Source organism: Mobula birostris, chromosome 13 (assembly GCF_030028105.1).
Source record: "Mobula birostris isolate sMobBir1 chromosome 13, sMobBir1.hap1, whole genome shotgun sequence".
In the NCBI taxonomy this organism is placed as follows: Eukaryota; Metazoa; Chordata; class Chondrichthyes; order Myliobatiformes; family Myliobatidae; genus Mobula; species Mobula birostris.
In genome coordinates, this window is record NC_092382.1 from 47,313,791 (window position 1) to 47,330,803 (window position 17,013).

The 17,013-nt window shown below is 45.5% G+C and overlaps 1 protein-coding gene across 2 annotated transcripts; it reads right to left on the minus strand.

The window, feature by feature from the left end:
- Nucleotides 1-5,814: 5,814 nt before the first annotated feature.
- LOC140206782 (uncharacterized) lies at nucleotides 5,815-16,784 on the minus strand. Of its 2 annotated transcripts, none has more exons than XM_072274996.1 (4): nucleotides 16,322-16,784; nucleotides 15,954-16,216; nucleotides 12,788-12,950; nucleotides 5,815-8,442 (listed from the first exon to the last, which is right to left on the minus strand). In XM_072274996.1, exon 4 carries the CDS (start codon nucleotides 8,032-8,034, stop codon nucleotides 6,562-6,564), a length of 1,473 nt encoding a protein of 490 aa, XP_072131097.1. In that variant the 5' UTR covers nucleotides 8,035-8,442; nucleotides 12,788-12,950; nucleotides 15,954-16,216; nucleotides 16,322-16,784; the 3' UTR covers nucleotides 5,815-6,561. The 2 variants fall into 2 exon arrangements, with proteins under 2 accessions (XP_072131097.1, XP_072131096.1); XM_072274995.1 differs by having other exon boundaries at nucleotides 12,788-12,954; nucleotides 16,322-16,783.
- Nucleotides 16,785-17,013: the final 229 nt, after the last annotated feature.

A 17,013-nucleotide genomic window follows, 5' to 3' on the forward strand; every position in this document is an offset into this window, starting at 1 on the left:
ATGGGGAGAAGGCAGGTGAATGGAGTTGAGAGAGATAACCAATTGGACACGAAGGAATGGTGGAGCAGACTTGATTGGCTGAGCAGCCCCTGTCTCATACCTCATGGCTCATGGCCTGAAGAACAGGCTAGTGAGGTTGCATTAGGGTTAGGGTATTGTTTGGGTATCCGTGCCTGGATTACTGTATTCAGTTTTGGTCGTTCTGCTATAGGAGAGATGACGTCAAGCTACAATGAGTGCAGAGAAGATTTACGAGAATGGTGCCGGTACTCGAGGGACTGAGTTCTGGAGAGAGGTTGGGCAGGTTGGGACTTCACACCTTGAACTGCAGGAGATTGAGGCTGACCTTGTGCAGGATGTCCAAACCATGAGTGTACAGAGCAGTCCCTTTCCCCGCTTTTGTGGAATCAACAAACAGAGGGCACCAGTTTGAGGTGAGAGAGGATTGATGTAATAGGGATCCCAGGGGAAAATTACTAATCCACTCCTTTCTGGTTCATTGTTTAACTAACACGATGAGTGCACTCTCAGGCTGGAGGAGCAACACCTCATATTACATTCCGGCAGTTTACTACTCATGATATGAACATCGAAGTATTCAACTTGAACCTCCACCTTTTCTTTTCATCAACCCACATGTCCGTCTCCTCCATTCCGTCTTCCCACTTCTCTCTTCTCCACTGCAGATTGTCTCCCTCTGGTTCCTCTTTTACTTCCTTCTTTTTCCCATTTTCCGCACTCCTATCCTATCAGATTCCCTCTTTTCAGCCCTTTGCATTTTCCACCTCCCACCTCACACCGTCTCACTTCATCTCCCACCTCCCCCACCCACTCACCGTCACTCTTATCTGACTTCACCTTGGACCAGACCAGCTTGGACTCTTTCCACTCCCCGCACCATCTTGTTCTGGCTTCTCCACACTTCCAGTCCCGATGAAGGGTCTCGGCAGGAAATCTCTGTTTTGCTTTATCCCCCTCTATAGAAGCTACCTGGTCTGCTGACTTCCTCCAGCATTTTGTGTATGTTACTCTGCATCTGCAACATCTGCAGAATCTCATCGGGACAGCGTGCAGAATGCAGACACTACATCGGGTCTCACTAATGTCAAGGAGGCCATACTGGGAAAACTGGAAATAGTAGATGACCCCAACAGTCACGATGTTGCCTCATACGGAAGGACTGTTTGGGACCTTGACTAGTGGTGAGGAGAGCGGTTTGGAGCAGGTCTGGCAATTCTTCCACTTGCAGTTGGCTTCCAGCCCCCTGCACCTCTCGTTATCGCTGCAAGCCTCTCCCTTTTGTGGACAACACTGCCACTTGGTGGTGAATTGCCATAACAGGACCCCCTGATTTGTGGACACTATTGTCACCAGGTGGCGCTCTGCCACAATAATGTTGAGAGACAGAAACGTGACGCTGCAACCTGCTGAAATGTTTATTCAAGATTCAAGGTTGTTTAGTTCCATTTCCAGCAGACAAGTGTAAATGAGGTCGAAGTAATCCTTACTCTGGCTCCAATGCAGCACAAAAACACAATAGTGAAAACATACATCCACAGCTTATATATTGTGTACGGATTGATTGTATGTCCTTAAAGTGACGCTTGGCATAGGATGTCTGCACATAAGATGACAGACAAGTAGAGGGGTCTGATGGTGTGGAAGGGTGGGTTAGTGGGTAGCGTTATTTAACAGCCTTCCTGTTTGGGAAAAGTAGCCGTCCCAGAGGCTGGTAGTCCTGGTGAGGATGCTGCATAGTCTGCCCCCCAATGGGAGTGGGGCAAACAGTCCGTGAGCCAGATGGGTGGAGGGAGATTATGAGAATCAGGTTTGTGCTTGATCTCAAGAGAGAGAATTTGGAAAATACCAATGAGATACCTTTTAGAACAGCTTGTAATTTTGCCCACTAGGGAAAAGTTAATTCTGGATTGGGTGTTGTGTAATGAACCAAATTTGATTAGGGAGCTTATGGTAAAGGAAGCGTGTGGATGCAGTGATCATAACATGTTAGAATTCACCCTGCACTTTGAGTGGGGAAAGGTACAACAAGATGCATCATTATTAGTGGAGTGAGGGGAGCTACAGAGGCACGGGAGAAGAGCTCACCAAAGTTGATTGGAAGGGAACACTAGCAGGGATGATGGCAGAATAGTAATGGCTGGAGTTTCTCAACTTGACAGCATCAGGGTTGAAGAGAAACACATCATAGTCCACCTGTGTAGCTCAAACCTGAATGCATCAGTATCGATTTCTCCTTCCAGTAGGAAAAAAAAATCACTGCCCATCATCTTTCCTTTTACTCTTCACTCTGGGCATTCACCAGTAAAGTTATGTAAATATGATGCTACCATTCATTACGAGAGGACTATTCATAAGGATACTATGTTGAAACATTATCAGGCAACGGTTAAACCACGCGGACTATTATGAATAGTGTAGGGACTCATCTCGGGAAAAATTGGACAGAGTCCAGAGGAGGTTCATGAAAATGATTCCGAGGCTGACAGGTTTAACGCATGAGGAGCATTTGATGTCTCTGGGCCTGTATCCTATAGCATTTAGAAAAAAAATGAGGGAGGCTATCGAATACCAAAAAGCAGAGAAAGAGTGCATGTGGAGAGGATTTTTCCTGCAGTCGGGGACCAGGGGAACACACCCTCAGAATAATGGGACCTCCATTTAGAACAGAGAAGATGAAAAATTCTCCCACTGCGTTTTATGATCTCATGATTATTCAACACAACTGTTTATGATCTAAGCTCCTGTGCCAGTTCCCCTCGCTCCCCTTAATTAATTATATATGTCCACCTCAAAAATACCCAGCCAACCGGCCTTCATACCCTCAGGGCAGTGAATCCCAAAGAGTGTACACTCAAATAGATTGATAGCTCATTGATCACAAAGCAAAATTAAATAGAAAATATAAATTTCCAGGAATTTTCACACATCTCCATTTGAAATGAGCATCTCTCATCGACCCCTCTCTGTGGCTCTCTGACTGATGAGGAGAGATACTTCAAGATGCTTCACAAATAACCTATTGTTTGTAAATATGTTCTAAATTCAGGGCCAAATCATCTCACATCTGCTGGTAAATCATCCCATTTATTACACTGGTAAAACTGCTCTGGCGGACTCTATAGCTACTCTTAAGATTTCTTTCTGCTTGGGGGTTAAAGCCGTGCATAGAATTCCAGATGTGGCTTCACTGACACCCTGTACAATGGTAGCTACACTGGCCCATTACATTATCTCCACTCCCTGTGCGGTGAAGGCCAAAATACAATCTGCCTTTTGAACTACTTGATGCAGAAACAGAATGTCATCATTAGATTTCCTTCCTTTGCTTCTGTGTTCTCAGCATAGTTAGATAACCAATTTAACCAATTTCCCCCGGGATCAATAAAGTACGACTATGACTATTTCCCATCTCGTTTCCTCCTCCAGGTGATTAAGCAGTGAACATGTTTACTGAGCATATAAACGTGTACCAGAGCATGTCTGCAGGGTTAGGACTTTGCTCTGGGAGTAATATGTGGGAACCCCGGGAATCTTCCAGTCTCCCATATGGCCGTATCTGTGCCAGGTGCACCAAGATGCAGCTTCTGAGAGACCGCGTTCGGGATCTGGAGCTGCGGCTTGATGACCTGCAGCTTGTAATGGAACGTGAGCAGGAGTTAGATAGGAGCTACAAGGAGTTAGTCACTGAGGCTGCAGGAGTTAGATAAGTGGGTGACTGTCAGGGAAGTGATGGGAAGAGCTCAGATAGTAGAGAGCACCCCTGTGGCCATCCCCCTCAGTAATCGTTATCTCATTTTGGATGCTGTTGAGAGGGATGACCTGACAGAGGACGACCACGGTGATCCGGTCTCTGGCACTGAGTCTGGTTCCATGGAGCAGGAGGGAAAGAGGAAGATGATCTCTGTTTTAAGTCTTCATAACCTGAATCCCGAATTTGGCTGTCATGGGTATCAGAATCATGCCGCACAGAACCGTCTGCATTGGCAGACATTTAGCCATACTTGGAGTTACTGCGCAGGAAGGATAAATGTTAAAATCCATCTGTGGATCGTCAGTGGTTGGCTTAGTTGTCAACTGCACTGCAGGAACAACTTCACCATCTGCCCAGTCATTCCCTAACAGCAAAGTAACATCTTCCACCGGTAAACTCGAGCATAATCTGAACTTAACAGGTCCCGAAACCAACCCTGACTGTAAAGTTACCCTGTGCAATGGCACAGAAACCATGCCACCCCCAATGCCTTTAATAAGATTTACCTCACCAATGTCAGACTCATCACCAAACTTTAGAATGCTGTCTAATATAAGTGACTGAGAAGCCCCAGTATCTCGAAGAATTTTCACTGGTATCAGGGTTGACCCTTCCTTTACTAATACAAACCCATCTGACATAAAATGATCAAATCCCTTCTTCACTCGGTCAGACCTCTCAGTCCTTAACTGAGCCTCAACAAAATGTGGGTTTGTAGGTGCTTCAACAGACTGATCACAGGCATCTGGGACTGCCTCCTTTTCCTTTTCCTTCTTCAGGATGGAACAATTAGCCATCATATGACCAGCCTTCTTACAATAGTAGCAAGTAAGACCAGAATATTTCTCCTTCAACTTCTTCCCTTCATCCTTACTCTTGTTAATAGTCCCAGCATTAATTTCTGGTTTACCCTAGTTATTCCTGCTACTCTTTTGGTAGCTGTTATTCAGGGAAAATTTAACCTTATGAGTTAAAGCAAACTGATCTGCTAATCTAGCAGACTCCTGCAAAGTGGCAGCATCCTTTTCATCTAAATATGTCTTTAAGTCATTAGGGACGCATCTTTTGAATTCTTCAACTAAAACTAACTCTTTCAAGCTGTTAAAGTCATCATTTACATTTTATATGTGTGCCAGCGGTCAAAACACACAAACTTCTCATAAGCAAATTCCATACAAGTCTGGTTCAGAGATCTCCTCAAATTTCTAAACTTTTGCCTGTATGCTTCTGGGACCAACTCATAAGCTTTGAGCACAGCCTGTTTCACAATGTCATAATCAGCTGTTTCATCAACTGTCGAAGCAGAATAGGCTTGCTGAGCCTTCCCCTTAATTACACTTTGTAAGAGAATAGGCCAACCCTCTTTTGACCACTTTAAACTCTGAGCAAAATGCTGAAAGTATTTATCAACCTCTGCCTCATCAAATGGAGGTACCAATTTAACTTCCCGACTGGCCTCAAACTTATCACCAGAGTCTAATGCTAGACCACTTTGCTGCAATCTCTCTATCTTTCCAGCTCAAACAGCCTCTGTCTTTCTGCTTCCTCCTTCTGTTTTTCTGCCTCTCTAGCTTCAAACTGCCTCTGCCTTTCTGCAGCCTCCATCTTTATTTTTTTTAACTTGTACGGGAGCTCAAGCTCACTCAGTTTACTTTCAGGAAACACCTCCAACTCCTCCACTTTAAACATACCCTTGGATACACAATGTTCAGTTATTATCCTCTGCCTCTGTGATCTCCTCATTGTCAATTTCACCTTTCCAAGTTTTAACCTTTTAGCAGTACTCAACAGCTCAGTCCTTCTGGCATCCTCTAATGCCTCAGAGGTTGGCGCTTGCAGAAATCTATCAACATCCATTGCTGCTGATTTTTCACCCACAAATAAATCAAAAGGGATTTCCCCAATGAAATTGATAATTAATCAATCAATACGCCCCCGAATTTGTTCATATCCCAGACGCAGGCCCCAATTTTGTTACAAACCATAACGCTTTAGAAATGAACTAGCAGCAGTAGACTACACCTGAAGTCTGGCTTTGATGCTAAAACAACTATCTTTATTAGTATCGACTCATAATATAGTAACTTAAGCAAGATAAACAAAAGTTAACAGAGTTATGTGTGTATATATGTGTGGGTAAATATAACTCCCAAACTATTGAGCTCGGGGGAAACAAGGCTTAGAGTCTTGAGATGGTAAAATATGAAAGTTCAGTTCATCCATGGAATAGGTGACGAGAGAGATATTTGTAATGCAGGGTGAATTTCCAGAGAAGGCAATTATGTCGAATTCCACAGGTCCCATGGTGGTAAAACGAGAGAACAGTCACTGTAGATTTTATCTGTCATCATTCCAAATCCACATACGAATTATCACCGAAAGTGACTTGTCACAAGGGGTATCGTCTTCAAGTGAATTACCACACCACACCCAGGCAAGGGTTAACACATAAGTGGTCTTCACAGGATACCTCAAATCAGATCCACTCCTATGGATCAAACGAGGTGACAACCACACATTCGATGTACGCTGAATCGATAATTAACCCACCCTTGTGGGATAGGGAAGTTCTAAACAGTGACCCTTGGCCACTAGTTCCCTGGTTTCGATCCTTCCATTTTTCCTCCTTCGTCTCCGTCTGACTCTGAGTGTCCGTGTCCTCGGTTTAAACTAAACAAGCTGCAAGCGATGTAAAGAAGCGGCAAGTCAGACTGATTCGCCTTCTTAATCTCTCTCTCTCTCTCTCTCTCTCTTTAAATGACAGTCCACAGCAAACGAAACCTAGAGATTCATAACAACGGCCACTCCCCATTGTGAACTGACTGGTGTGCCAGTAGTTGGGATGACTGAGTGAATCCTTTCCCACATTCTGAGCAGGTAAACGGCTTCTCCCAAGTGTGAACTCGCTGATGACTCTGTAGGTTGGATGACCGAGTGAATCCTTTCCCACATTCTGAGCAGGTGAATGGTTTCTCCCCAGTGTGAACTTGCTGGTGTCTCTGTAGGCTGGATAAGTGAGTGAATCTATTCTCACAGACTGAACAGGTGAACGGCCTCTCGCCAGTGTGAACTCGCTGGTGACTCTGTAGGTTGGATGACTGAGTGAATCTCTTCCCACATTCTGAGCAGGTGAACAGCTTTTCCCCAGTGTGAACTCGCTGGTGTCTCTGTAGGGTGTAAGAGTAAGTGAATCTCTTCCCACATTCTGAGCAGATGAACGGCCTCTCCCCAGTGTGAACTCGCTGATGACTCTGCAGGTGGGATGACTGAGTGAATCTCTTCTCACAGACTGAGCAGGTGAATGGCTTCTCCCCGGTGTGAACTGACTGGTGTGCCAGTAGTTGTGATGACCGAGTGAATCCCTTCCCACATTCTGAGCAGGTGAATGGCCACTCCCCAGTGTGAACTGACTGGTGTGCCAATAGCTGGGTTGACTGAGTAAATCCTTTCCCACATTCTGAGCAGGTGAATGGCCACTCCCCACTGTGAACTGACTGGTGTGCCAATAATTCAGATGACTGAGTGTATCCCTTCCCACATTCTGAGCAGGTGAACAGCTTCTCTCCAGTGTGAACTCGCTGGTGTCTCTGTAGGTGGGATGACTGAGTGAATCCCTTCCCACATTCTGAGCAGGTGAACGGCCTCTCTCCAGTGTGAACTCGCTGATGACTCTGTAGGGTGGATGAGTGAGTGAATCTCTTCCAACAGACTGAGCAGGTGAATGGCTTCTCCCCAGTGTGAACTCGCTGGTGTCTCTGTAGGTTGGATGACTGAGTGAATCCCTTCCCACATTCTAAGCAAGTGAATGGCTTCTCCCCAGTGTGAACTCGCTGATGATTCTGTAGGGTGGATGACAGTGTGAATCTCTTCCCACATTCTGAGCAGGTGAACGGCCTCTCTCCAGTGTGAACTCGCTGATGACTCTGTAGGTGGGATGAATGACTGAATCCCTTTCTACAGACTGAACAGGTGAACGGCTTCTCCCCAGTGTGAACTCGCTGGTGACCCTGTAAGGTGGATGAATCAGTGAATCTTTTCCCACAGACTGAGCAGGTGAATAGCTTCTCCCCGGTGTGAAGTCGATGGTGTCTCTGTAGGGTGGAAGAGTGAGTGAATCTCTTCTCACAGACTGAGCAGGTGAATGGCCTCTCTCCAGTGTGAACTTGCTGATGTACCTTCAGTTTAGATGAGCAAGTGAATCCCTTCCCACAGTCTGAGCAGCTGAACGGCAGCTCCCCGGTGTGAACTCGCTTGTGAGCCATTAGGTCAGATGACTGAGTGAATCCTTCCCCACAAATTTAGCAGATGACCAGCCTTTGCCCAGTGTGAACTGACTGGTGTGTCCACAGGCGGGAAGACTGACTGAATCCTTTCTCACACCCAGAACAGATGAATGGCCTTGTCCCAGTGTGAACTTGCTGATATACCTTCAATTGAGATGACTGAGTGAATCCATTCCCACTGTCTGAGCAGATGAATGGCCTCTCCCCTATGTAAGATGACGGGTGTGCCATTCGATCAGATAACCAAGTGAATCCCTCCCCACAGTCTGAGCAGGAAGGATGGTTGATTGAATCCCTTGCTCCACTTCTTAAATATCTAGACAGAGACAGCAAAACTGGCGTGCCATGCTTGAGATTCCTGGAGACAAATTCCTTCTCATTTTTAACCTGTAAAAAGATTTACAAAATCCATCAGTGTGTGCAGGACAACATTTCAGATGAGATCATTTGATTTGCCAAGGTGTGATCTGACATCTCACTGTTAAAGTGAGGTTCAACCCAAGCTGGAGAGAGAAATCATATTCTATCTGGGCACAGTGCTGGTATCTGGAATGACCATCTAATTCTCTGATGCTCTTCCTGTCTCAATAAGAATGGGCATTTCTACCATCTCCAATCTGTGACCTGGCTCAGTCTGACTCTCTCCATTGGTATTATTCCCTGTTCCCACTGAGCTGCATGGATTCCTGCTCCCACAGTAACTGAAACACACTCACGCAAATAGGCTTTCTTGATTGCAGCTGGGATTTTCTTTTATGTATTATTAACTTAAAGTATCACAGTTTTAATGCCATGTAAAAAATTACTGCTGAGATGAATGTTTGGTTCGCCCACATAATTAAAACAAATAATATGGATTGGCCTGACTATGATTGAAATTGAATGCGACGAGCTTTGACATATTACTGGAACCCTGGGACCAGTGAACAACTGACAGCTTCCCCAGTTACTGACCCCCCCAATGGTGGTTACTTAATCAGGACTCCACTCCATTCGAAACCCCAATGCCAGCGGTCCACCCGCTGTGACTCTGTGCTATGACCCTATGGCGTACTCAACTGAGGAAAGCCAATATTATGCACCCCTCGAGGGACAGAAGTTCCCAGTTATGGTGATTGGAGAGGTTAAAGGAAGAGAGGGCAGTGCATTATTGGCCGAAGTTCCGGATTTCCTTTGGCAACAGACAGAACTGGTGTTTCCCCAGACCACCGTTAGGGTTTGCCCTGGGTTCAAGCCAAAGAACCTGGGTTCCTTGCCTACACCTCAATGAATCAAGCCTCCAGCACCCAGGAAGACTGGCAAGACTTGGCCATGGGCCAATTCAGATACTGGAAGGAGTCTGAGGTGAAGACGGGACATCTGGTAAGACATTCTTTTAATATTGACCAAACTCAAGATGTTGTACCCCATCTCTGGGCAACTTCAGGCCAAGAATTCGACCACACCAACTTCCCCCCTGTCTGGATCACCATGAAAGAAGGACAGACTCTCCCATCCATTCCGCAATACTCTCTGAAGCCCGAGGCAACGTTTTATGAGGATGGAAGCTCTTTTGTCAATCCAGCAGGAAAATGATATTCTGGCTATGCGATAGTGACGGACACTGAAATAGTTGAGCAGGCCTCTTTTGAAGCAGCTGTCTCCGCCCAGAAGGCTGAGCTGTTTGCTCTGACTCGTGCCTGTATCCTAGCAACAGATAAAAGTGCGAACGTTTACAGAGACTCCTGTTACGCATTTGGAGTTGTACATGACTACGGGGCTCTCTGGGAACATGGGGATTCCAGACTTCCTCTGGCCACCCCATTAGTAATGCCACCTTTGTAAACAACTTTACTCACAGTTCTACAGCTACCTTGAGTTTTGGCTATTGTTAAGTGTGCGGCCCACACACGCATGTCCGACCAGGTCACTAAAGGCAATGCTTTAGTGGAAGAGACAGTGAAAAGTGCGGCACAATCCTCGGTAGTTGTGGTGCCCTCGGGTTCCCGTCAAGCAACGTTCTGTGACTTAAGCAGAACGAGTTTGCCAGACATGCGGGAGGTACGTACTTTTCAGGGGGACGCCTCTGAGGAGGAGCGCAAACTGTGTTCCCAGATGGGTGCCAGAAAGACCCTGACCTAGGTTTCTGGATCACCCCAGTGGGGCAGATTTATTTTCCTGCAGAGTTTTTATCAATATTGGTCAATTAAATACATAATTGTACACACGTGGGAAAGGAGGGAATGGTTGGTAACCTGTACCCTGCACACTGGGTACAACTCCCTTGACAGGTGAACATTATTCATGTCTACAAGTTGATTTTATTGAATTGCCTGCAGTACATTGCTATAGATATTGCTTAGTTATTATAGATGTGTTTAGTAGATGGATTGAAGCTATTCCAACTACCAATAATACTACTGTGACTGTTGTGAAGGTATTATTACAGGGAATAACTCTCAGGTATGCTGAGCTCTGACAATGGCCCACACTTTGTGGTGAAAGTAAATGAAGGGCTATGTAATGAACTAGCTATGAAGCAACAATTCCACTGTGTACACCGCCCGCGGGCCGCTGGCATAGTGGAAACAGCCAATGGCACTCTGGAGAGTAAATTGGCTGAACTAACGGCGGAGACTGGACTCACTTGGTTGAAGGTCCCACCGTCACCCCTATTCCACATGAGGGTTACCCCACAGGGGAAAACAGTGTTGTCACCAGCTGAAATCATTTATGGACGGCCCATGAGGACACACTGGGGACCAAGACCTTGTGTACCATTGCTCCCAGAAAGTCTACCAGCAAAATTGGATATGCATACCCTGGGGAAAGAGATGGGGAAATATATATGCCAACTAACCAAAATTTTCCAAGCATTACATTCACAGATACAACAGGCTTACAAGGAAGAGAACCACTCTGCAGACAGGAGTGACTATCCCACCATAGAACCTGCTAATTTTGTCCTGATCAAGAACTGGAATCGAGGGAAACTCAGACCTCGCTGGAGAGGACCATATCAGGAGTTACTGACCACTCCCACGGCTGTGAAACTGAAGGGGCAATCTCGGTGGATACATCGAACAGACAACAAACGTGTTACTGAAGGAACTGAGTAGAAGGACTCTCTTGGACTAAAGGAAAATGTATTGGTTGATAGTGGTGTTCGTGTTTATGTCTTTGAGAGGGCTCACCCCAGCATCCGGGGGCCCCCATGTTAACACCTTTCTGTCACACCTATGCCAAACAGGTAGAACTGGGGACCTGCTGGGTTTGTGGTGAAATTCCCCAGCATGGTAAAACTATGATTCCAATGTCAGTAATCCCACTCAACCAGACTGAGGAACTCTCAGCCTGGGCTTTCTCAAATAACACCCGGGGAAGTGAGGTGAGGAACTGTGTCCAGTCAGAGATGACTGTGGCTGTCAGTGTTTTGAGGGATGGTATCTCAGGCCCCAACCAAACGGAACTTCCTATACTGGGAAACATGCATCCTGGCCATACTTGCAGGTGCCCAGCAGCGGAGAAGAATAACTGAGACTGAGCGATTTTGGATGATCACTTTTCTCTCCTATGGAGTAGCCAGGAATTCACGAGAGAGAATCAATTTGGCTACAGCACTTGAGGAGCTGGCCACAATACTGCAGGGGCCCTGACACAAACACAAGCCCAAGTAACAGAAATATCCACTGAAATGATTGCAATCTGGCAAACAGTCCTACAGAATCGTATGGCTTCAGATTTTATCCTAGCTGAGAAAGGGGGAACCTGTGCTATTATTGACACAGAATGCTGCACCTATATCCCTGATGACTCTACTAACATTACATCCCTCTCCGAGCACACTGTCAAGGAGATTGACAGCATCAAGAAAGTAGGGCAGGATTTACACGGGTTCACCGAAGGGTCGAAATGGTGGTCTTCGAAGGTCTGTTCGGTAATATGTGGGGCGAGATATTTCATTATGCCCTAATAGTTGTACATATCATTGTTATAATTACTGTTGTCTGCTGTTTTTACCCACTGATAAGTCAATGCTGTACTCGTTTGCTTTCTCTGTAAAAAATTACTGCTTTGTTGATCATGTAAAGTGGGAATGATAAAGTATGTAAAAGGGTTAACACTTCGTTAAACAATAGCAGCCTGCTTTTCTGAAAGAAACTGCTGATGATAAACAGATGTGCTGAGCCATGCTGAGCCATATTTCTTCTTGAGGGTAGCTAGCTAGGGTTTCAGGATGCTTATCTCCTTGTGTACTCAGGTGTAGAGATAGGACAGCTTCAGTCTGCTCTGTGTGTGAAAGCCATTATGACTACTTTGTAATTTGTCTTTAGGGGCTGTCATGTAGTAAATAACTTTGGCTCCAGCCTGTCTTGTGTGGGGGGTATCTGGACAGATATATCTGTGGTGTAAGGGGAATTGTTAGTCAGTTAGTGGATTGGGTGGGAACAGTCATATACTGTTCCTGTTTGAGCGAATAACGGAGTAAGCCCCAGGTGCTTGGAAAAACGAGTCTGTTCTTATACGGTCTCTGAGTGACTTTATCCGGATTCGACTTCCACAGAATGGGAGTGGTTTTAAAGGGCTGGGCTGCTGGAAGCACATTACCAGACCTGGAGTGATTGCAACTGGGTCTGACAGAGGCATAACTGCTTCTTCTGGGCACATTCAGTCTCACTCCAACTATTTCCTACCTTCCTTTGTACAGGTATGCAATGTCTAAAGGACCAGTGTTTGAGTAAATGAGACTCACCAAACTTTCTCCTGACTGAAACACTGGATTCTCAAAGTCAGATGGGTTCTCTTCAGTTAATGCTCTCGATCCTCAGGCTGGTTCACTTGTTGCTGTTCCCTCGTGTGAGTTGTGGTTTGCTTCCAGTTGGGGTTCTTCTTCCAATAAATCTCTCACCGCAGGTCTAACTTTAACATGAAAGATAATGAAGCACATTAACAATAAAATGGAGAACCAAACATTTCTGCTTAATATTACTAAGAACAAAACTCACTGAAATTTAAACACTGAAGTCAAATATAATGATCTCAGTGAACAATATTTTATTGTTCCTCACACGTCACAAAACGATATGGGATAAGAAGGAGTCATCGTTCAGTCATGGTAAGACATGAGATGTAGGAACAGAATTAGGTGATTCGATCCATTGAGTCTGCTCCACCACTCAACCATAACTGATTTTTATTCCAACACCATATTCCTGCCTTCCTCCTGTAACCCTAAAGCTACTAAGCGATCATGAATATATTAATCTTTGTCATAAATATACCCAAATGGCAGCCTCAACTGACCTCTGCGGCAACAACTTCCACAGATCAGACGACTTTAGGCCAAAATATTTTCCTCATCTCAGTTTTAAAGGGACGCATATCTATTCTGAGACTGTGCTGTCACATCAGACTCTCTGTCTAATGGGGACATCCTCTCCATATCCATTGTATCCAGGCTTTTCAGCATTCAGTAGGTTTACTTAACCATACATCTCTCCACCACCCCCACTGTCCCTCTGAACCCCATTGAGCACAGGTTCTGAACCATAAAATGCTCCTCATACATAAAACTGATCATTCCTTAGATTATTCTTGTAAACCTCATTAGCAACAACTGCACAAAACACATTTCCAGGAATAACAGACAGATTGGTACCTGTATAATTTACAGGGAAAAGCTGTGCTTTCTTTACTGTTCTACTGTCACAGAACAAGGCATTTCCATTCCCAGATTAAAACAGGTCCATTTCAGGAAATATAAACCAGTCCAGAGTGAATGTAACAAAAAGAAACTGGAATTACCAGAAACGCTCAGCAGGTAAGGAACAGCTGCGGGGAGAGGAACAAACATTACAATTCAGGTTAATAATATTTTGTCAGAATGACGTCAAACATTTTCTGTTTTAATGCAGATCTCCAGCAACTCGAGATTCTCTCAGATTTCCACCAAGTGACAGACAGGTGACAGTGAGGGGGGATATTTCCAAACACAGTTTGAACACCAGACTCACGGGTCCATTTCCACTGTTGTACACATGGACCAGCCCATTTACTCATAGCCTCTCCCTGTGAGGATGGAATGGGAACTCATCCTCTCCTCAGATTAGCAGTCATTGCTTCCAAAGGAACTCCAGAAACAAACATCTGATCCCAGACCAGAAATACTCACTCAAAACCTCATAAGCCCAAGCAGCTCGATCCCCGGGTCCATTTTACCTGGATCAAAAAGTGTGATATCCCAGGACCCAAACTCAGAGTCACACAGCTGAATCTGCCACTCACCAACACTGAGAGTCTCACACATCATCCCCACGTTTCACACTGGGTGGTGCAATCCGGGATTTCCCCACAACCAATGTCCAGCTGCTCGAAATTTCTGCTTCACTGCAGAAGGATGACCATCCAGCCCCATCAGTAGAAGCACTAACCAGTGTCAAAGCAAAAACACCGAGAGATCCTTATGCCTGGAATGTAGATCACAGGATTATAGCCCAAGCACCAACTCTCCCAGTACGCTTTGCTGCCAGTAAAATGCTGCAGTGTGTCAGCCAGTCACAGTTCAAAAACTAGCACCTCCGCACCAATGCACAACAGAACCGGTACCTGATGACCCTCTGGCATTCTAGCTAATAAAAACTGATTCTGGAAATAACACAGCGAGGCCAAAGTTGTAAATGAACACTTCACAATAAAAACAAGGGTTAGAAGAAAGATTGCTGATATATAATATTGAGGTGGTGAGATACAGGGTGGACCAAGGTTGATCTAGATGGTTTATGTACATCACTGAAGCTGGGGGGTGGGGGGGGGGTTGGGGATTAGGAGACTGGACAGAGGTTGAACAAGATGGGCAGGGGATGAGCAGATGGAACCAGGTGGGAGAAGGGATCAAGGACAATCACTGATGGTCCTCCAGCAATACACAGATACTGAATTAATAGTAGCATAGTCATAGTCATACTTTATTGATCCCGGGAGAAATTGGTTTTCGCTACAGTTGCACCATAAATAATAAATAGTAATAGAACCATAAAAAGTTAAATAGTAATATGTAAATTATGCCAGTAAATTATGAAATAAGTCCAGGACCAGCCTATTGTCTCAGGGTGTCTGACCCTCCAAGGGAGGAGTTGTAAAGTTTGATGGCCACAGGCAGGAATGACTTCCTATGACGCTCTGTGTTGCATCTTGGTGGAATTACAATAGTAAATACTACTGTATAAAATGACAAAGTTAGAACAAAGAACAAGAACTTTGCCATATATCCTTTGATCCTCACCAATTTTTTATCAATACACCATAGAAAATTTCCAATCCGGACACTTCACGTCTTTGCGTGGTAACTACTCTGCCTATGACTGTGAGGGACTGCGGGGACCTTGGGATACAGATCAGCACATTACAGAAACCATTCTCCCCCCTAGACTTCCCAATCCTTCTGTAAAGCAGACAGTGAAATCAAAGATCCCCATAACCTGGGTCGTTCTCCTTCCTCACCCTCCCCAGTCCGGGAGAAGACACAACAGCCATAAAGCTCAAAGGACAAATGTGAGGAGCCTCAGGAAGAGAGGCGACTTGGGGGAAGTCAACGGGACTCAGGGGCCAACATCAGATCTCCCCAACACAACAAGGAGGAAACATCACCATCCATCCGGGGATTAGGACGCCAAGTGATCTTGCGTCACAAAGCGGAAGGCGGGGCAGATCTGCAGTAAAAAGCCTCACGTGAGCAGTTGGCGGGAGTTCCATTTCAATTCTGCGGAAATAGACAGCCTGGTCTCCTGGTTTGGATCGTTCAATGCAGATTAAGTGAAGTCGACACATTTCTGACGAGCCCAGATAATTGGAAAATAAATGAGTTCTGGCCTCACGGCCAACATCAGATCTCCCCGCTCGGAATCGGTCTCAATACTCACCGATGGGAAAGTGATATCTTCCGCCCGCAGACAGTGATCTCGATCCAGGCGGTGAGAATCCTTTGCCGATCCCGCAGACGACTCACTTCAGCACTGAGCGGAAAGGCGAACACCGTCCATCTGGAGACTGTGAGCAGGCGCGGAGTGATTGTTGCGTCATCCGGAGGGCGGGGCCTCGGGAACTGCTGCCTGTCTGCGGTTAAACGGGAGGGGCGAACGGGATCACGTCACCTGTGGGGCAGAGACTCCAGCTACCCGCCACTCTGTGGAAAGAAACAAACTTGTGTTATGTACCATCAGTAATAGACCACAAACTCAGTTTTAATGTCAACTACTGTCTTTATTAGTATATAGAAAATTAAACTAACTTCTCACTGAAACAGAAGTTAACAGTGTTATGCGTTTGTGCCTCCCACACTGTCAAGTTTAGGAACAAGTACTTAAAGTTTCAAGATGGTAAATTTCAGTTATCCACGGTTTCAGTTATCCACGGACTGGGGAAATTTGTAAATCCACATTAAAATACAACGAGGAAGTAATCACGAAGAATTTCACTGGTTCCACGCTGGGAGAACGAAGTAACAGTCGCAGGAGATTTTCAGTCACCGAGTCGTATTCCAGAATCCACGAAGAGATTGTACAAGATGACAGTCACAGGAATATTCTTTAGAACAAGTGGTTGCTACACAACACCCGAATCCATGCAAGTGTTAACGAAAGTGATCGCCACAGGAAAACTCCAACAGTCCACTTCTGGATCAAAACGGCGACAGTCACACATTCAATATGCACTGCGTGCCGCTCCTTCACCCAGTCCTTTTTGGCACAGGAAGAGTATCAAACTTTTACCCATTACTTCAGCAAACTGCAGCTTGCAGTCCGCTGGTCCTCCAACTGTCTTTTGTTCGTTCTCTCTCTCTCTCTCTCTCTCTCTCTCTCTCTCTCTCTCTCTCTGCTCCAGCAGTCAGTGTAGTGACGTCATACTCCCGCCTCCTGCAGGCTCTCTTAAAGTAACACCCACAGCAAAATGAAACCTGTGAACTCGTAACACTTGCCGCTC

What these genes read in the sequence shown, in the direction of transcription:
- LOC140206782 (XM_072274996.1), bottom strand. Translation starts at nt 8,034, where the DNA reads ATGGCTCACAAGCGAGTTCACACCGGGGAGCTGCCGTTCAGCTGCTCA.